We start from the raw sequence: 21,899 nt of genomic DNA, 5'->3' as shown, positions 1-21,899 counted from the left end.
TGTGACTGCATCCTAACACACATATTTGCCATTACTGCAGTGAACCACACACATCTTCAAGCCAGTCAGTAGGAGATGAGGCAGAGGAAAGAAGAAAGTACAAGAGCAAATATTCACTGAGATCCCTATCATCATGATCTGAGAGCAGGAACCTGCATAGCCTGGAAGATCATCTGTTTCTGAGTCTCACTGCACAAGCATTACTTTTCTGTAGCACTTCTAAGTAAGCAACCTAATTGGGCTTACATTAGTAAACTAATGTACCACATCCTTGTATTACAAGAAGGCACACTTTAAAAGGAGAAATTTTGAGGTAAATCACTGTAAAAGTAGTTACAAAAGAGCAGTTTGAGGGTAAATCTACCTGAAGTAACCTTTCTAGACATTATCTTTGCATTTTTCTGCTGCTTCATGCATTACTAATCAGTGGCCCACTAGAAACTTCAGCATCAACTGAAAAGCCTGGCAGGGCATTTGGCTTTCAATTCTTCTACTCAGTTTATTCCCAACACAAGTATATTCATCAGGCTTAAAAACAACTCTTGAACAAGGGCAGCCACTCAGCAATGAAATGTAAATTACTGACATGTGCTAAAACCTGCACTTGCCACTGCTAATGAGCACAATAAAGGGAAAAAAGCTTACTAGATATTACTGCAACCTTTTCACTTAACCCTGTGTGTACTGAAAGCCATAAATGAGTATCAATTAAAGAACTCATCTCTAAACAGTGAAACACTGTTCAGCAGGTGTATGCTTCCTACGCAGTTCTGATACAAAAAATCAGGATGACAGACAAATGTGTGCACACTGATAAGTTTTATTTTTAATCTTCCATTAAACTTTTCAAGATATCAGTAAAAAAAAAAATCATAAATGTGACAACATACATAAATTTCCAGGTTTACAACATTAGCAGTGCCAGATCTTATGTGATCAAATAAAACAGGATTAGCTGCCAATAAGCCCCAAGGTTACTGAGTCAACCCATAGCAACTTCTCCCTTCCTATTATGCACATGGGAGGTAAAGACCCTGAAAATAATCTTCTACAAACAGCAATGGCCTGCAGAGTCACAGAAAACAACACCTTTGCCTCCACAGCATCTAACAGTGATGCAACTTCATAGTGCAATAAAAGCCCTACCAACTATGTTCACTATAAGTTTCAAAGCTTTTAATAATTCACACTTATCAATGTTGCAAGAAGCTGCTGTAAATTTACATGCTGGAGAATGGGGAGACAATTTTTTGTGAAAAAACACACCTATAAAATGGGGATCTTCATATTTTGTAGATGAAAAGAAATTATTTAAAGATTATTTGGTTAAGCAAATTCTTCAAATGCTTTACTACATAACATTTTTATAAGGACTCATCATAAATAGATGGCACTCAGAATGGACTTTCAAAAGCTAAATTAGGTACCTGAATCAGCCTAAATCAAGTACTTAAATCCCTCTCAATAAGGTTTCTGTCTAATACTAGTTCAGCTACACATAAGTTAAAAGTTTATCAACTTCAGTTGCCTTTTTTTTTCCTCATACCCTTTACCCCAATCCCAAACTACCACCCCTTTAAGTCCACCTCCATTCTGAATAAGGCAGAACCTTGTTAACTTGTTTCTGCTAGAATCAGCTGTACTAGCCTAAAGACTTCAATAGAGGAGTTAGGAGCAGGGGATATATGATTTGTTTAAACAAAGATAATTTTAACAGGACAGGTTTACAAAGTGACTAGGTGTCACTGTCATCCCAGCACACCCAAGGAAGGCAATAACCACTCACAGGGACAGGCAGTAACAGGCCACTGGGAACAGCAATCTCTTGGTCACAGTCAGAACTGAGGTCTGGCCACAGCTCAGTAACCTGATCCTCAGGAGCTTAACACCAGTTGGCCTTCAGGGAACAAGAAGCACTTGCTATGTTCTACACAAAACACACCACCTAACTCAAGGAAATCAACTTTTACACTTGTGTTAATTCAAAACTTCATTGCTAGAACATTCCAACTGCTAAGTATTTTAGCAACCTTCCTCGTAACTCTGGCAGGAACTGTGCAGTAGATTCAATACTTTAAGCTACCAATGTTATTGATGGCTTTCATTCACTCTGAAATAGAATGAATGAAATATACCGTGAAAATAGACAAAGCTTACAAGTGTAAGCAAACCTGAAGGCAGTGAAAAGTGAAAAGGCAGATACATCCCGCTCATTCTTATGCATGTATGTTAATGAAATTTTAAAGAATTCCAGAGAAATCTTTAAAAGATTTGCAAAATGAACAAAATGAACCACTAAATGCAATGAGGTGGCTGCAAGCAATCTAATAAATTTTTACTCTTATCTGGGGGTCATGATTCCTGCTGCACTCAATAAAAGCTGTCATTGACAAAATCTGACAAACAAGGTAAGCTGCTATTAAGCAGTGTTTATATCGATACCTTGACAGAGTTTTTGTTTGAGCAACTCTCCTATGAGGAAAGGCTGAGGGAGGTGGGACTGTTGAACCTGAAGGAGGCTAAAGGGGAGCTCAATGTATATAAATGCCTGAAGGGAGAGCGCCAACATGGCAGAGCCAAGTTCTGCTTAGTGCTGCCCAGTGACAGGACCAGAGGCATGCACAAGCTGAAACACTGGAAGTTCCCTCTATCTGGAAACATTTTTTGACTGTGAGGGTGGCCAAACACTGGCACAGGTTGCCCAGAGAGGTTGTGGAGTCTCTATCCTTGGACAGTCAAAAGCCCACCAGACATGGTCCTGCCAACCAGCTCTGAGCATCCCTACATGAGCAGAGGGTTTGAACCAGCTGATCCCCAGAGGTACCTTCCAATCCCAACCATTCTGTGAAATAAAGACTGTATTTGATAGCTGCAGTAGAAACCAGATCCAACTGAATTATGCATTCTACAACCATACAATAAAAATGTGCAACCAGCTGGAAGATATTGTAACAATCTAGAGAATAGTAACTGAGTGACTAAGAAGTTAAAGTGTCATTAAACAGGTTAAAGACTGAAAAACCTCATTTAACCCTGACATGCCTGAATAGAGTGTCTTAATTCACTTTCAGCAACCAACTATACCTGGCATATGAGCAGTGATTCTCTCAACACCCAGAGGTAACTGGAGCAGTTCTCACACCACAGAGAACACCCAGCCCAGACAGGTTACATGACTCCTGCCCAGGAAGCAATACTGGAACAAGGGAATCCTACAGCATACCAAACAAAGAAGTAGATGAAGTCTCACAGCTGTAGAAACTATTCAAAATATTTGACAACTTTACAGTTCAGCACCAACATTTCATACTGTACAGATAATAAGCACCTATATAAAATTTTAATATAGACAAATACAAAAATACAAAAGAAATCAAACAGATGTATAAAATTATGTTTATAAAACTAAGTTCTAATAATTCAACATGTTAAACCCTATCTTCAAGAAAATATTTCTTGAAATAAGATTACAATCAAAATATGTACCATGAAAACAAAGCCTCCCACAAAAAAAATTGCCCAATCCAAGATAATAGGTCATCTTTAGAAGCATGTTAACCAAAAATCTTTCAGCTAGCATCCTTTTCCACAGCTAGTGTAGAAGTCACTAGAACTTCAGAATCCACTAGAAATGAAATCATTAAGGGCCAAGACTCAGCAGGGTGCTGTCATTTTTAAGTCACTAAACCAAAAGACACAAATACATTCTATCACCATAACAATCAGAAGACCTGTAAGACTGAGGTAGGAAGGGGACCACTGGAGGTCTTCTAGTGCAACCTCCTTGCTCAAGAAGGGACTCCTAGAGCACATTACTCAGGATTCCTTCCACACTGTCTTTGAATACCTACAGGGAAGAAGACTCCACCTCTCTCAGCAACCTGCACCAGTGCTCAGTCACCCTGACAGTAAAGATCATCTTCATGTTCAGGTAAACTTCCCATCCATCAGTTTCTGCCCATTTCCTCTTGTCCTACCTCTTGTACAACCAAGATCCTGGCTCCATTCTCTTGGCACCCTCCCTTCAGATACTTACACTGGTGAGATCTCCTCTCAGTCATCTCTTCCCAAGGCTGACAGCTCCCAGAGAGATGTTCCAGTCCCTTGATCATCTTTGTTGCTCTCCACTGCACCCGCTCCAGGACTTCCTGTCTCTCTTGTGCTGAGAAGCCCAGAATTAAACCCAGCACTCCAGATGTGATCTCACCAGGGCTGAGCAGAGGAGAAGGATCACCTCCCTCATCCTGCTGTCCATGCTCTTCCTGATGCTCCCCAAGATACCATTGACCTTCTTGGCCACAAGGGCACTGCTGGCTCATGGACAGCTTGCTATCCACCAGGACCTCCAGGTGCTCCTCCTCAGAGCAGCTTTTCAGCAGATCAACCCAAGCTAAACAGTCTTAAAGAATTAAATTTTAAAGTTCCCCCCAAAAGTAATCACCTCCTAGCCTTGGGATCAAATAAATGTAGCATGTTCATATCCCTCCTCACATAACACACCACTGTCAATAAGAAAAGTCCCTGTGTACAGAAATACAGCAAGTTGTAAGAAAAAACCTTGGCTCATAAAATGTGTATTCAGTAGACTGATTTTGGTCCTGTTGCAATTAGTTTTCAGCAACAATAGAGAAGAGAAAAGTCATATTGTGATACAGAAAATTATTCTACCAAACACACTATTGCTTCAATGTATTTCAACTCTAAGAATGTACAAAAAAACCCTTTACTAAGCTGCATTCATCTTAAAAGTCAGAATTCATTTTCTTGATACACATTTTATGAAGAACACATATAAGCTCTTAAGTATTCAATCTGTAATGAACACAGATCAATCACTATAAAATACCTAATTTCTTAAAACGCAGGCAGAAAACAGAAGTGATTATTAAAGAAGCATTGTTGAATTCTAAGCTGAAGCTTCACATGCCTTGCCACAAAAGTAAATTAGAATCTACAGAGCAACAGAAGTTCTTATTGCAAAGACATCCCTTAACTATTCACAGTTAATCCAACTCCACAATTAATGGAATATTTTAAACTGATTTTAGAAACAGAGAAGGACATCACATTTGCAAGGTTACCACACCAGCTTATATCCGTTATACAGAATAGGACAAATTAACAAATCACCATAGATCAGAATGGTCAGAATTTACCAAAACCAGACAAGCTTGTCTGCATGATCGCAAAGCAATAGTAAAGAGGCAGAAAGTGAAGGAAATATTACCTGTGTAAGAAGAGAATTACATAGCATTTCATTTGCATATCTATTATTTCAATGAGGTAAAGCACAAGTACACACAGTTAATGTAATTGCAGTTGTGGAAACAGAACAATACATTTTCATTCTCACAACCAGACAGCAACAGTGAAAAAAAGAGGACAGAACAAAGTATTTCTGAAGAAATAGGAAGGATTCCTGTAAGTCTGGAAGTAAGTACTATTGCAGTGACACTGCACATCAAGAAATAATGAATTTTTACAAATCAGGATTCCATCTATCCATTCATCTGCAGACCCACACACCCTAATAAGCATGCCAAAGTACTACTGTTAAAAGACAGCTCATGAGAAACCTTAAATTACTTACAATAGCCCATATAGGCAAAAATATCTCTAATATCTTCCTTAATCACATGCACAGCATTAAATCATTGGTCCAGAAGCCATGCAAGTCCACAGTTCATCCACCAAGAGTCTCAAGTTGCTAGACAGTACTACTCAAATCAAGAGGTTTTGTGCTATCATTTTTCCTAAGGACAGTTGCACCTGTTAAAGCTTTCAAACTAAGCCACTTGAAAAAAATACATAGCTTTAAAAAACACAAGCTAAAAAAAATAGGTTAAGATTGCCATAGCATAGGAAGTTGCCTAATCACAAAGGAGATCAAGGACAAAAAAGTATTAATATTATGAAGTCTAGACAAAAGAATAAAAAGGGAGGAGAGTACTTTTGTCAACTTACGTGAATCTTTGACAAAACACCACCCTACATCTTTAAATACATGCATATAGGTTACACACATGTATACCCACAAGACCTGTAGATATACACCCTGAGACTCTCAAGTTTAGGCATACACCTGCCCTTGAAAGAAATGTTCTAGCTATATACAGCAGCTCTCAAGATAGTTATTTGAAATTTGCCACAGGGAAGAACTGGCATCAATTTGTTTTGTTGCACAGCAATCTTAAGCAGGACACTGATGATGTACATACACCATCAAAGGCTTTTAGCAAAGGTATTTGAAGTTTTCTACAGTACAGGAGTAATACAGCCTTCCTACTTCCACCCTAGTAAGTGCTAAGCAGACAGTTCAGATGACTCAATTTCATTTTTCTAGCTCATATGGACTAATAATGTCTGACAAACACTGCCCATGATTTAATACACACACTATTTGTTTCTCCCATGGATTCCACCCAACCTGATACAGCAGATTTAGATTCCTTTTCTATGAAAAAAAGGTTTGCTCAGAATACGAGAACACAAGTAACACTCAAGTATTCTGCCTTAAAACAAAATAAGCATCAAAATTATAGATTCACATGCAGAGCTCTTCTGGGCAGCGAAGTGGTGACCTGTTCATTTAGGCCAGTACATTGCCTAAACTTTATTACCCTGTACAGACAAAATCTCCAGTCTCCAACAGACAAAGCACCTTGAGCCACCACAGGCACTGGTAGCAATCACACTGCTGGCTTTGGTAGGCAGTGAAACTCTGGCCTGCAAGGCATAGTGTACAAAACACACATTAAAAGCTCTGTCCTCCCCACTCCTTGAAGTGTACAATCTCTGCCATAAGCAGCTTCTTGATACCAACTTCCACTGCCTTTTTTGGACCACCTTTTCACAATTTGGGAAGTACAAATGCTAGCCAGTCACAAGAGTTGTCAGGTAAAAAGCTAATGCATGTGGGAACAGCATGAAAATCACACCAAATGTTTCTCAAAAATGTAATATCCACCGAACCACAATGAAGGAACTTCACAATTTGCTTACAAATAACAAAGCCATGCACAACAATGGTAAAGAAACACTCCTGCCAGTAAGAGTCTATATTTCAAATTGTGAGAATCCCATTATTAGCTGTGCATAGGTCTGTAGATCCACCTGCACAAAGCTCTTCAGATCAGAACAGATCAGACATGTGTCCCCTTACAGAAGGTGACACAAGTTGCTCTTTGGTTTACCTTTTCCTTCTCAAACTTCGCAGCCATTTACAAACATGGGATCAACTATTTCCACATACATTGTTTGCCCATTTATTTCAGACAATACATTGTTGGGATTTTTAATTCCACCAAGAAGGTTTATCTAGCTTCAAAGGTAAAGAGAAATAGCACTGGGTGCTTTGTTCTCCCCCAGTCATGTCAAACAGTAGTTGTTTAAAAGGCACAAAAGATGTATACAATCAGGTTTCACTAGAAACTCAAAGAAGATTAATATCTTATTCCAAAATTGAATGCTTTTTTCTCACCATGTTTATGGCTTCTGTCCCAAGGAGTGGATTTTGGCAGGAAGCAGTGGCTGGCTATTTTTGCATCAACAAATAGAGCATCAGAATTCTGTCAAGGGTGCATTCAAAAAAGAATATTCCAGATAAAGGCTGCATTTGTAACGAACTACTATCATTTTCAGATAATTTTATGCACATATCAAATCATTTTCTTGGAGGAAATACACCACAACCCACAACCTTTCATAAAAGCACAAACTCTATCACATACAAAGCATCAAAATACACTGAAGATTTATAACCTTGCAAACTGATATTTTTCCTACAAAGCTTACAAAATAATAACTCAGCGGACTTGTTTGTTTTGTTTTTAACAGCAGCATCACAAGGGACTTTAATGGCAGTCAAACTGGAAGTTCATTTGTGTTTCTTTAAATTAAGAAGAAAATTGACCCCGTTATGACTAACTGCAACACAGAGTCACCATGCATCAAGGTCTAAGTGCATAATCACTACCAGGAAGCAGGAAAGGAACACAACATCAACTGCAGGTCTAAGACTCCTACTTGCTGCTAACATCAGCTAGACAAACAGCCACACTGACTCTGGAAAAATGACTGTGCAATCCTACCACACAGTTGCTTTCTTCTCGCTGTTTTCTCACCCAGACCCAAAAAAAACCAAATAAAAACAAAACAATAAAAACAAACCAACACCCAACCAAAATCACAACAGTCACTGCGATCGTGGGGCAATCCTCCCAAACTATTCAGCATGTTAAGAGACCCAACTCAGCATTCCCATCCCCCCCCACCAAAACAGCTGCTCTGGAGGTTTGCAAGCAAGGACAGAAAAATGGCAAATTCAGAAAAGTATATCTTTCAATTACAGGTCAACCAAAAGGCTTAGCTTAGTCTCAAGGCCTATCTCCTTCCCAAATTCCAAAGACCTGCTTTAGGTAACAGAGGGGACAGAGCTTCTAAGAAAAGGTCTGCATTAATTTTAAGAAACAGGAAACATTAAGCAAGCTAACCTAAATGCAGAGGTCACTAACAAACTCTTCTAAAGCAGGAAAGGAACAAAGCGCTCTTGCAATTCTGCAGAACACCTGGCAAAGGATACTAGCATTTTTTTTAATGCAGCAATATAGATTTTTAACTTCACCTTAAGATTTATGACAACACTGAATATTATGCAATTATTCTTTGAAAGAGGGAAATTACTTTCATGGAAGTATATTTGAATGCATAAACTAAAAGTACCAACATATTTGCTGATTCTTAAGAAAATACACCCACTTACATAATCCCATATTTTGTTGCTCTACATAATGCTATCAGCATTATCATAAAATCATCCAAAGATTCCATGTTCAAATACCAATCCTTAAGAAATTCACCTTAGTATGTATAAAACCTTTGACAGACTCACTCAGTATAAATGCCATGGACCTCTTCTGTCAGCCAACAACAGCAACCAGAGTAGATACACAAAGACAGGACTGAATGCACCAAGTTGTTTACTGAATCACAATGAACAACATGCCAGATATTCACCCACTGATTGTTTTTTGGAAATTTTGTTTTGGAAACAAAGGATCATTTATTGTGCCTCCTTTGCCTACTTTAAGAGAGAGCAAAATTAAGTTTCTGAAGAAGAAAAAAGACCAGCAATTTTCAGTACTCTAAGTATCTACCAAATTCTTCAAAAGTACTGTCTACAGCTGTACCCTACTCCATGAGTCATTCAGAAAATAATGGACAAAAAGACATGCCTTCGTTCAAATCACACACTGTGAGATTACATGTGAACTGACCCTCCATGCATTAACTGAAGACAAAGCTTTGCTTTGAGCTCATTACTGTTCTTACATATACACTGGCAAGTTTAGAAAGTTTAGTGTCCTTCTCAGTTTCCCAATTTAAGAAGTTTGTTCTAAAAGTACAGATGTGTACCAGGAAATAAGCCTGAGTTTCATAAGTTCCATCACTACTTTCAGTGCAAAAGAACAAAATAGTGCATATACAAAGAACAGGATAGGGAGAAAGAAAACAGAACAAAAATGTCTTCTGCAACTTCATTACAGTTTAACAACATAACAGTTACAGTCTTCAATAAAAAGAAGAAACAGCAGGCAAGTTTTCCTCCCAACTATATTAATCAGAGTGTCTTGAAAAAAATATAAGCAGCCCTAGGGATAGAAAGATAGATCATTTCACCAGCTCTCACCAGGGGTTTGATCTTCTAGAGCCACTGACATCAAGGAAAGCATGATTATGTCTTAATTGAGACTTTAAATAGTGCATTTCAGAAAGCAAAATCACATTACCTTGTTTTATTATATTTTTAGAGAAGTAAACACACCGGGTTTCTGAAACATAATTAAAGCTATTTTGAGACTGCAGCACCAACCAAAAATTCAAACATGTTTTTAGTCACCACATTATTTCAGGAAATTGTTAAGAAACTTTCCTAGGATCTGAGTGAAAAGATGAGAAATAGAAAGGTGGAGAAGATCTACAGGAATGTTTGTACTTTCTCCATTTCTGCTTAATCCTGCCAAAAAAATTGTTCCCACTTCACATCACCAATATTATAACTAACATTACCACACGATTTATATTTATTGTTAATAACAACATCACTGTAGAATGTGCCTGGTTCAGAGTATTTAACTACCAAATTTCCATATTCAGCAGCAAAATAGCATAAGTGAACACCTCCATTTCACTAAATTTTTTTGTTACTGAAAAACCAGGAATGGCCAACTAAAGTCAGTTATCCCGGTCGAATCCATTGAGAACAGAGTTTGTTATAAATTAAGCCAGGAATCTTCCCTCTAAAAAGAACCTCTGGTACATGAAGCAGAACAGTGATAAAAGAAAGCTGCTAAACTGCATGAAAATAACATGTAAAAGATAACCCCAGATTTGGTAAATCTTGGCAAACACCAAGTGTTTAAAATTTCTTTCAACTTTAACATCACCAGCACCCAGCAGGGTGTACTCAGCATCCCACAGAACCTGCACTTGTTTTTGTCTAGAAGCTGTAAAAAAAAAAAAATAAAAAAATCACAGCAACTGAAGTATGAAATTTTTAGATTTCATTCTCAAACAGTCTCCTTAATGAGCAGGTGGTATCTGCTAACAACAAATAACCAACTCAATAGCAATGGTCTGTATTACAACTAGAACTCAAAACTAAAGGAAATAGTTAAGGAAGGTATAAGGAAGACCTGTCTCACAAATGCTAAGGACAAAAAGAAACACCATTCAAGAATCATATTCCTCACCTAAGTTTTTTATCTTGAATCAAAAAGGTGCAAATTTTTCTCAAAAGCAGAAACAAATTTCTCTTGCTGCCTGTAAATCAAGGTATTTCTTCAGCTTCATTTACTCCATAACCAAGTTGGTAGCTGCAATGGCTTTTTACTTTGAACTTCAATGCAGTATGTGCTTGTCCCTATTCTGAGCAAAAGCAGTAGACAATAACACATGATCTGCAGTGACTATACATACAGCATCCATCCAGGACTTTGTTCAAACATTGTGAATGCAACTTCCTCCTAGCACTGCCCACTTTTAAGCAGCTGCATGAAAGCTTTTGGAAAAAAAATAAAATCAGACCATATCATCAGTTCATGATATACAAAAACCTTACTGAAGTAAAGAGGTTTTGAACAATAATTTTTATAAATTCAGATAAAGTGAAAACAGCACCCTCTTGACTCTTTGGTCCTTTCAGAGAATGCAGCACCATGATACAATACCACCAGCAGAGAAGCCAATTTTTAAACAGCTTTCTATTCCCATCCCAAAGTGCACTTCAGCACCTTCTCAGGGCTGCTGATACAGCTGTTCACCAGCTGTGCTACAAATCACCAAGATGATCACTTAAAACCAGATACTTTTAAGCTAGATCATTCAGTGACCCAGTTTTGCAGAGCAGCCTCATAAACAGTCCAGGCATAAGCAAAAATCCTGAAAGGTTTTTACATACTGGGTAAAGTTCTTACAAACAGACTTCTCCCAAAAGAAAACTCCACCTGCAATTACATCCTCAAAATGCAAAGAATTCACATGTACAGAAAGCATATTGAAATCCCCTATGTTAAAGTATCTTTTAGATTTGCCTTTAGTTGGTAGCTTGCTTCCTTAGGTACCTTGAAACAAGTATGTGCCATCAGTCACAGCCAAGCAAATAAAAATAACTTACCAAACGTCTAGCAAATTCTTTATTTTCTGAAAGAAATCCATATCCTGGGTGTACCTTGGAAGACAAAAGAAAAAATTCAAGCTGATTGAGTTCTGAAACCACACACCAAAGTCAGTAGCACATTTTCAGATACTGGGGATGGTAAAGTAGATCACTAAGCATTTAAACAGGTTGAATACCTTAAGAAACTCTCTTAACACATTGATTTTTCTGTCCTAACTTAAGTTGAGCTATCATTTCTGAAACAAACTTTCCTTATTTAACTAGGGAGAACAGGGTTGCTTGCAGAAAAAATGGAGCTGTTTGCAGAGCAAACAGACATAGCCTTTGGTGATTTGCCTTTTGCTCTTTTTAGCTCCACTGCAAGTTTCCCCAAATACGCTCATCTACACTCTCCTCAGTAACCACTATAAAGTACTCTGTATCCCAAAATATTTCCAGCCCTAACCACAACAGTGGTGCACAGGTCCCCAGCCATAAGCCCCCTACCTCTAGTGACCCTGGCTAGAGGGCACAATATACTCTCTTCATTAGTCTAAGTCAAGCATCTTGTGTGCCTTGTTTGCTACTCACACCCCAATATTCATTCAGCCTAATGACTTGAGAGGAGCATGACAAAGTTTTCATTTTACTTTTTGCAAGTCATATAAGACTCTTGATCTATTATACTCTAACAGACAAAGCATAAGCCATTTTATTCACCTCTTTTAAAGAGCCAAAAACTGGGTTTCATATTCAGAAACTCAAAGGGGAGAAAACACTGGTTTTGTTTCTGGCCCCTAAAGGCACTGTACCAAAACATCATGTTAGAAAGAAATCACAGTGCTGATCCAACTGTTCAAGGGTAGTTAGTGTTGCTGATAGATACACACCAAATTTCATTTTAATAAATGCTCTGTGTACAGTAGCTCTGAATAATACATTCATTTCAGTGACAGAACAAAGAACATTAGGAATGTGAACATATTAGTTTTTTCTACTGATTCCTGTTAAGCTTTGAATCTCTGGCCAACTTGGAAGGAAAATAGGCAGACTTGCCCACATTTACACAAATAAGCTAATATGCATTTTGTAAACCTTCTGAAACAAAGGCAATTACAGGATGCACCATTTACCTTCCTGCAAGTAACATTTATACAATATAGAAAGTGATTCAAATGAAGTTTAAGCAAAAGCCTTTCTGGATACACTTCATAAAACATTCAAAAAAGGCATTATGGCATATAAAGGGTTAGCACTCAAAACTAATTGGGATTTTTTTTTCCCCCAGCAAATTTGGAAATGAACTGAAGCTGCTCCCTGGTGTGAAAGCTGAATCCAGCAGCCACCTGCAGGATCAGCAACCAGTGCTGCCAGATGCTACAAAGCCTTTGATTTCCAGTAGCGATTTCAGACACATTTAACTCATGTGACATGAACTAACTGGAATAGCATATTAAATCACTTTCCCCCCCACACCCCTTTAAAAAAAATATACAAACTCTGGGTTTTCTGCTTTCTATATATGAAACAGCTGCAGCAGATAGACACATTCAGACTCACAGCTTGGGCCCTGGTTTTCCTAATGACTTCCATGATGGCATCCATGTTGAGGTAGCTTTTGCTGGTGGGAGCTGGGCCAACACAGACAGCTTCATCCGCCATTTTCACGTGAACCTGAAGAGGCAATAGTCTGCATTAACAGATGCTCCCAGCAAAAATAATTAACATCACCCAGTCACATGCACACAAATCTGATTGTGTCAAAGATCATTTACATACCATAGCCACTCTAAAATACACACTGAAATCACCAACACTGGCATACATACAAGTATTTGCACTGTAAATCTCATTTCATTTAGCTCTGAGCTTAAGTCACTTTCAAAACGTTTTATTGTTCTAATATATTATTTTGAATTTGATTAAATAAAATCAAGACAAATAATTTCACCTTCCTATACTGATCATCTATATGTAAATTCAGACTAAAAACTACTTTGTTACTTGTAACTAGGGTAGTCTAATATCTTAATACTTAATAACAAACATTCATGACCAGTTCTAAGCAGGCTCCCCAGGAAGTTGGGGATAATTAGAGTGAATTGAATGAAGGGATGCAATGAGTGTCCCTGCACAGCATCAGGTCAGCACCATGCACAAATTAAAGCCTATGACTAAAGAGTTCAATATCACTACACGTGAACCAGAAAATCTTGAGAATTATTTAAGCAGGCTCATGTTTGATTTCTAATCCATTGTATCCTCATTTATATGCATTTGCCAAATATTTTTTAGCCAAACAAAAAAGAGACAAACATCGGCAACATTTTACCAAGAATACAAAAATAACTAGGTTTGGAGTTAGAAGTCTTCTTACATCTCACAAGAATGCTTATCTTTAAGTTTTAAAAGTTTAATTAGATTGGTCTTTAACACGCTTTCAGAGTTCAGAATACTTTTCTTTCAAGTAAGATACAGATATAACCATGAAACCAAACAACCAGTTTTACCTCATTCTGCTTTTTGTAAGTTCCCTTTCAGTATGCATTTAAGAAAGCATGCCATTGTTTAAACTGTGTAAGATTCTTAGCTGCCAGTAAGACTTATTTAGAATGACAATTTGACATTTCCAATGCTTACCAATTTTTACAACTATTTGATATCTCCAGCATTTGAAACTGAAAATACACTGTCTAAAATCAGAGCTCTTTTAGAAAAATAGCATTAACATTTCAGAAATACAAAACCCCGATATGAGTTCAGTTGGCCAAAGCATGTATAAATAACACCAAGCTTGTGGTTTTGGTCCCTGGATGGATCATTCACTTAAGAGCTGGACTCCATAATCCTTGTGGGTCCCTTCCAACTCAGGATATTCTGTAATTCTGCACAATATTTTTGGTTTTTATCAGGAAATTGTTATTTGTGAAAAGGAATTTTATTTGCAATTAGTTTGAAGGCTGTCAAGTGTGTCAAACAAGTTAGAAGTTACATAGTCTGGATACGCTATTGGCTCATTCAGAAGAAACAAGGCCAGAAAAATCAAAAAAACACCTACAAACACTGACAGGCAGCAGTAAGACAACATTTTGAACACTACAATGAGAAGTAAGTAGCAGGTGAACATAACAAATGTATAAAAAGGAAGAGAGCCACTTAATAATTTTCATTTTTTCTTCAGTTTTATGGACCTTTTCTGAACTTGGGAAATGTTAATCCTACCAACAAGCAGCATATTAACTTTCCACCTAATTCCATGTTTCTTTCTGGAAGCATCTCTTAATAGCTTCTGAATTTGCTAAATTCTCAAGTATATAACCACATAACCTGCTGGAATCACCACATATTTCAATATTGCTTCAATAACATCAACTGTTTTGTTTCATCACTACACCATTGGTCTCACAATATAAACAGAGCAAAACCAGAAAAAAAATCTTTGAGCAGTAGCACAGAATCATGCAGCAGGTTTTTGTACTTTCTAGTACACACATCTTAGCAACTAAGTAATCTCTTTTGATCAAATGCTATCACGATTAGTCTGTGTCATCCTTCCTGCAGCACTAAGATGAAGAAACAGCAGCTTTATCTGAATGATCAGTTTATATGCTTAAAGTTGTTCTGAATCCCAATGTGGCATACAGTTCTAAACAAAGTCATTCAAGCTTAAGCTTAATTAAGAATGTATATTTTACAAAACCAAAAGCTTCCTTATAAAAAAGGAATAAAGATTGTTAGCTATTTCTAGGTATCAAGATGAAAACTCCACACCCACCCACTTCCTGCACTAAGGCACCAATAGAGTCCCACTAGTACCAAAAGCAGCCAGAGGAGATATTGCAAACCAATTGGTTTTGTACGTATAAACAGCCCTGTGCACATTTCCCCAGTATTACCCCACTCCTTTCTGAAATTTTTTGTTGCTATTCAACTCTCTGGAGTTTCAACTCTTCCTTTCCCACATTACCATGTAATCTGGTAAATCCATTTCTCCTTGCTCACCTTACTGCAAGTTGTTGGTGCCTTCCCTAGTTCATAGCCACTTCAGCCTGGAATGCACCAGGCAAATCTCCCAAAAAAGAGGTCTCCATTCCACCTCCACTAGTTCAAAACCTCCAGATTTTCAGGATCCAGTGACAGCTGGGAGGATTTTCAGGATCCAGCCCCATCTAAGAGGCTTCTCATATCTACTTTTATTATGAGTTCATATCTATTTTTATTGTGAGCAAACCAGCACACGAACAGGAAATCTGCTTCTTAGTAATTCATAATGACAATTCCCCTTAGCATTTAGATTCCTTTGACATTGCACTGCAGTTCATGAAGAATACCCCAAATATTGTAACACAAATTTATCATAGATTTGTTTGTATAGTATAAATGTAATTACTAGCAAACATAACAAAAACCATCATTTGAGTCTACATGACAACTGAAACTTTCAGCCTACTACCAAGGGCTGCCTGCTTCACACAGTAATTCATTAAACCTTTACCTCTGCAGAAGCTAACTTATAATGCAATCTTCCTAGACAGTACAAAGAATTCAGCAACTCCCCTTCCTCAATCACCACAAATTTCAAATACATTGATTTTCAAATTCAAGGATTGCTTAAGCACTTGATTTAAATCACACAGTCCTAGGTATTCAAAACCTGTCCCTAACAGCTAAAATCTCAGGGGTGTGATTTATCCCTTTTCTGTTTTAGGTCACAAAAAACCCCAATGTCAACAAAAACAAAGAAGCAAGTCCCCGGAGGTTCTTGAAAAATGGCATTTCTTCATAAATATCTGAATTGACCCTGCCATCTCAAGCATGAATGGATAACAACAAAGGCTGGAAAACAGTCGAAACTCAGTGCTTAATGGTTTATACTGCAGTTTTTAATCATATTGGGCTACCTGGGCCTCAAGAGAGAAGTCTCAAGCAGCTACCAAGGACTTGCTGTGTTAGAGAATACAAATGACTGGAAATCATGGAAAAATTGTGTGTGCAAAAGCCATTTAATTTCTGTAAAAGTTTTTTACTTTAAGTACTCTAGTTCATAAAGGCTGATTATATTTCAAAAACAACAAAACCAAAACCTACTGAATCTTCATTTTATAGAACCTCAATCTAATTAAAGAACTAGAAACTAAATACAGTCACTTTTGGAAATCCAAACCAATCACAAACAGCTGACCAGCTCATCACACTCCTGTATCTATGAGAAATAAGCTACTAATAATAAAACTGGATTCAACAAGGAGTCCTAGCAGAACAACATTAGAATAAATACTATTAAATGGTGTAACTATTTTTGGATTAAGATACAAAGTCAACTGGAAATAATCTGAAGTACAACAATTACCTTATTACACAACAACAAGCTTATTCTTTCAGAAGCAAACAGCAGAGAAGTGGCCACTGGCTACAAAACTAGTTTAGGTCGAGGAGCCACCTTCACAGCAAGGCAGTTCTATCAGCAGATCCCACCACATCTTTACACAGGAACAGCTTCATGTTTCTTCACTGTCTTTCCAGCAAACAGGCAAATAAAGCACGGAGTCCATTGGGGATGACTTGCCAGCCATTTTTGGCCTGGACTGGTTTCAAGCACCACTCCAGGCTGCAGCAGCTCTCAGAGTGCAGCAAGAGGTAATAATAGCAGCAGCAATTGGGTTTGGAGATCCTTCTACAGTTCAATATTTCAGGAGGATTTATAAGGCAGTTTTGGTGCCAGGGCTTGGCATCATACTCCAGAAGACAAATATACCCATAACCCAAAGTTTTGGATGTGAACGCCACAAAAATAGTCAATATCTGCCTTGCAGACAACCCAATTTAGAAGGACTGCACTGAATCACAGCCAGTACATACCCAAATTACCTCGATTATTTTAGCTCTCCTGTGTCCTGGAATGTGACACATGTTCATTTGACAGTAGCATGCTCTCTTGAATAGCCACACTCTGAATTTATTGAATTATCCTCATAATTAAACCAGTATCTCAATTTCCAGAAATCAAAATTAATAACCTGCTACCTAAAATATATACAGGTCTCCTAGAAGTATTCTGTTTGACACAGCAGTATCAAGGTAAACTTCTCCAGGGCCACCCATCTGCTGCAGAGCACTAGTTGGAATCTACATTATAAACAAATTACATTTAAATACACATCTCTTAACATAGAAAAGTTCTCAGTATGAACACAGAATGTATTAAAAATTATTTTAAGGCAAAGAAATAAACCACTTTCAGTGCATATAGAGTCTATAAAACAATCAAAGATACCAAGAAAATTTACAGATCTCTAGCATTATAATTATTCAGCAGCTCAAGTTCGTTACCTTCTTATGGAGCTGGTTCATGACAAAAAGTGCTTTTCTCCTCAGTTTGTTTCACAATGGATCATTCTCATTTACTAACTCCAGAAACTAAAGACTGACTTTATCAACAAAGAAAAATGTATCTACGTGCATTTCCCAATTGAGTGTTTAACATCATCTGCATAGTTTCCACAGATGATTTTATATACCTCAGCAGTTTCTGAGGCTTATCATGTGACAGATGTAATTTACTTCAGTGTAAATGTCTAATTAACACATACACACACACTCCCCTTTTCCTCCATCTCTGAGGAGTAAATGTCTGGGATTCCCCAGTGTCCCAGTTTTTCAGACTAGGTCAGCCTACACATCACCAGGTCTCAACACAAGTTGATATTCACACAGCAGAGACAGTTATACTGAGTTGCAGGCTGCATTTTCCTCCTGATTCTTCTATGCTGTTTCAGAATTTATATTATAGGGAAACTGTTGTAGCTGCATATACAGTGCTAATCAAACCTAGGCAGCAATTAAAACAACCTCAGCAAAGAGAACACTTTTGTTTGGTACACTAGATAAGATTTAGCATTGTTCAGACAAAGAAATCTAATCAAACAAGTCATTCTCCTTCTATAGTTCAAATCAATATTACACATTGGAACAACATCCGTTGGTGTAAGTGGATTCACTTAATTGGCCCAAACTGCATAATACCGCTCAGCAAGACAAATCACAATTAGCTCAACCCATAAAATAGGGCTAATGAATAAATCCTTTGTAAGTTAGCTAAAAAAAACCAACCACCTCAAATCTTGCCAGCACCATTGCCAAAAGAGACAGACAAAGCAGAACAAAAAGCCTATGGCATTGAACAGTCTTGAGTTTAAACAAAAAAAAAAATCAAACTGATGGAAAAAAGGTTCAAACTCACGGCTTTGCCAAAAACACATCTTCCATCTGACCTAAGTATCTTTAGCAGCTTGACATTAAAATACACACACCAGTAATACAGTAAGTATGAGCACATAGTGTGCAGTATTCATACAGCCTTTAAAGTGCTATCTGCAAAGAAATACTGTCACACCATTACATCATGTAACCCTTAAACAAAATAATGGAAACATGGCTAGAGCACACAAAACACAAAACTGTGAAAGACAAATACCATAACTACCCTACATTTCCCACATTTAATTTTACTCAGCATCCCAAAAACCTACAAAAAAAGTTAATGCAAATAAACAGGTCAACCTGCAGAGTCAACATAAATAGATTTCTCTGCAAGCCTATTTTAAACTATTTAAATCTGATAGCCCACAAATAGTTAAACAAGGACTCTGTAAAACAATTCTTCAGTGGCCTTCAAACATGTTTTGGTGAAGGGCATTTAGTTACATTCCCCTCCAAGTCTACAAAGACCCTCGAAACAGCCCATCCTTTAGCATCTGCGGGATTAGATCCCTGGTTCATGGACACCAGCTGAGAAATATAAATTTAAAAATATAATATCCTTTCCTTTACTTCCTAGTCTTGCCCTTCAAGTTTTACACCTGGTCAAAAAATGAAGACAGTAAATAACCTCAGTAACCAAGGGCCTCAAAAATCCATTTTTCAAACTACAATTAATGGATCCAGGTTGAACTGAACAATCACTAAAAGACAGGCACCATGAACCAGGCAGGGAAGAAAGCATTTTTAACCAACACCAAGAAAAAGCACATTTCAATACATATCAAGATTTTCATCTGTTTGCATTCTTGCTTATACACACGAATTTATTTTTGTAACCTTAGAAAAAAGTAAATCTCCGTTCGCTCTTCCATGGATGAAGCCCTGGAATGTTGCATGCTGCTAAAAAGACACACAATTTTACTTGCATTATAAAGGGGAAAGGACTCCCCATTGTACTAATAGGCCTGATCACTCCTACTGTAAAAACCAGACCATGCTAAAGCTGTCATAGAGTGATACTCTCAAACTGTGTTTTGCTTGAGGGACAAGCAAGAAAATGCCTTCTGAGTCCTGAAGACATTACAGATAAGACTCTAGAGAAGAGTTCCAGAATGGCTTTTGTCCCTAAAAACCTCTTCCTATATACTAATTGTGTGATGGATAGTTTCAGTGAAGCACCTTCTAGAACAAAAGTGAAAAAGAAGGCTTCTCCATCAGAATTTTATTGGAAGTGTTTACTGCGCTGAACCCTTCAACTAGGACACAAGTTTGCTATTGAAAATTTGGTGGCATTAAATAGTTAATTTGTATCACAACTTCCAACATGTTTTACTCAACACCAACCAGGAACAGTCCATTTCTTTGGTAGAATAACTGAAAAAGTATGTCAACAGTCACCTTGCTCACTAATCTACCTTTGGATGAACTGAACAATTAACAGAGGCAGAGCAACCAGGAGGGGAAAACCAGAATGTCCCAAACTTTAACTCCAAGCTACTGTGTCAGTAGCAAAACACATTAACGATCTCAAGGGAAAAGCACTCCCCTTGCCTCCTTCCACTGGTGCTCCCTTGGTGGGAGACCTACCAAGTTCCTCTGCTCAAGTAAAATTGGAGGCAGCACAGCCACTCAACACAACCTTTGCTGATGTCTAGAGGGCTGTGAAGAAAGTCTGCAAGCTTGCAACTGCACTCATGTCTGCAGACTATTTTTACTCTGGAATACGTTATCTACAGCAAGTCTCCAGGATAAACAGGAGATTTTAGTTCAGAACATACACTAACAATTTGGGAGAACACTTACTAAATGTATTTACCAAAGAAAGAGTCTCCATCTGTTGCATGAGTTGAGCGATTCATCATATTCATTAGAGCAGTCCACTATGCTCTGTGAGTTTCATCTTTGCACTTTCAGTGTTTTAGAAAAAGAATTAAGTTTTTTGTGATGTTAACAAAATAGTGATGCCCTACAGTGCTTTTAGTAGCCTCCCTGCATTTCAAACGCATCTGCACCCATATGTCAGCCTTTCCCTAATGGAATCTCAGCTTCTAAGCACATTAGCAAAGCAATAGGACAGATCTTTCTCATGCTGTTTCTTTTTCCTGCCTCTCCCAAAAACAAGCTCACCAAGGAATGCATTTCATGCATGCTTCTTTGTTTTGCCTTCTAAAGGGGTTAAGACATGTAGGAGATGGGAAAACTGGTAGTTAAGCAGGTCTAGGAAATAGTATCACGTGGTAGGAAGGGCAGTCAACAGCAGAACTTCATATAGTAGAGATTTAGTTCTTGATTAAGCTGGATATACCAGAAGACACTTGGGATTCAGAAAAAGTATGTTAAACTCGGCCACAGTACAAAGTAACATGTAGTATGCACTGGTAACATGCCCCTATTCAAAATTTTCAGCTCTAATTTGGATAGAGTTCCCCTTTCAGATGGATGAACACAGCACACATTCAGATGTCTATACATGGCTGGACTGCAGAAGTTACTTCCAGCATCCAAAGATCAGAGATTCCTAAAATCAGTTCTAGTGTTGAGAAAATAGCTCACAACAACAGCAAGGTGATTTCACAGCTACCTGGTATTTCAACTACAGAACAGTATTTAACAGAACAGTGAAAAGGGAAATGTGGGCATCAACTAAATACAGCAGTCTGGATCAGTAGTTGGAAGATTTATTTCATTTTTTTTTTAATTGCAAACAAGATGCAGACAGTGAGTTATGTGCTTCCTGGTGTGGACTAACTTCAGGCCCAAAATGAACCATATATTGAGAGTTACATCACTTTTACAATAAGCCTCACTTTAGGCATACACAAAATGCCACTCAAAGGAAGATCCCACCCCTGAACACTCCTCCACACTCAGCTCCAGCAATTACAGTGCTGCTGAGACAGATCAATGAACTGAACAGACACAGTGGAAAAGTAATCGGAGGGGAGGGGAAATTAACCTTCTGTCAGATCAGCAAGTTAAACCA

At 37.8% G+C, this 21,899-nt stretch overlaps 1 protein-coding gene across 3 annotated transcripts in view; it reads right to left on the bottom strand.

Moving 5' to 3' along the window:
• The window catches only part of PCCA (propionyl-CoA carboxylase subunit alpha), a 274,953-nt gene that overhangs the window by 216,962 nt on the left and 36,092 nt on the right, over window positions 1-21,899 (bottom strand). For all 3 annotated transcript variants that reach the window (XM_058821827.1, XM_058821835.1, XM_058821843.1), the window contains 2 exons: window positions 13,217-13,330; window positions 11,675-11,728 (listed from right to left, as the gene is read on the bottom strand). In XM_058821827.1, coding sequence (XP_058677810.1) covers window positions 11,675-11,728; window positions 13,217-13,330 — 168 coding nt within the window. The remainder of the gene's footprint in view (window positions 1-11,674; window positions 11,729-13,216; window positions 13,331-21,899) is intronic.

The sequence above is a fragment of the Ammospiza caudacuta genome, chromosome 2 (genome assembly GCF_027887145.1).
Source record: "Ammospiza caudacuta isolate bAmmCau1 chromosome 2, bAmmCau1.pri, whole genome shotgun sequence".
Classification (NCBI taxonomy): domain Eukaryota; kingdom Metazoa; phylum Chordata; class Aves; order Passeriformes; family Passerellidae; genus Ammospiza; species Ammospiza caudacuta.
The sequence above is the reverse complement of the archived record's forward strand: the minus strand, read 5'-3'. Positions and strand labels throughout refer to the sequence as shown.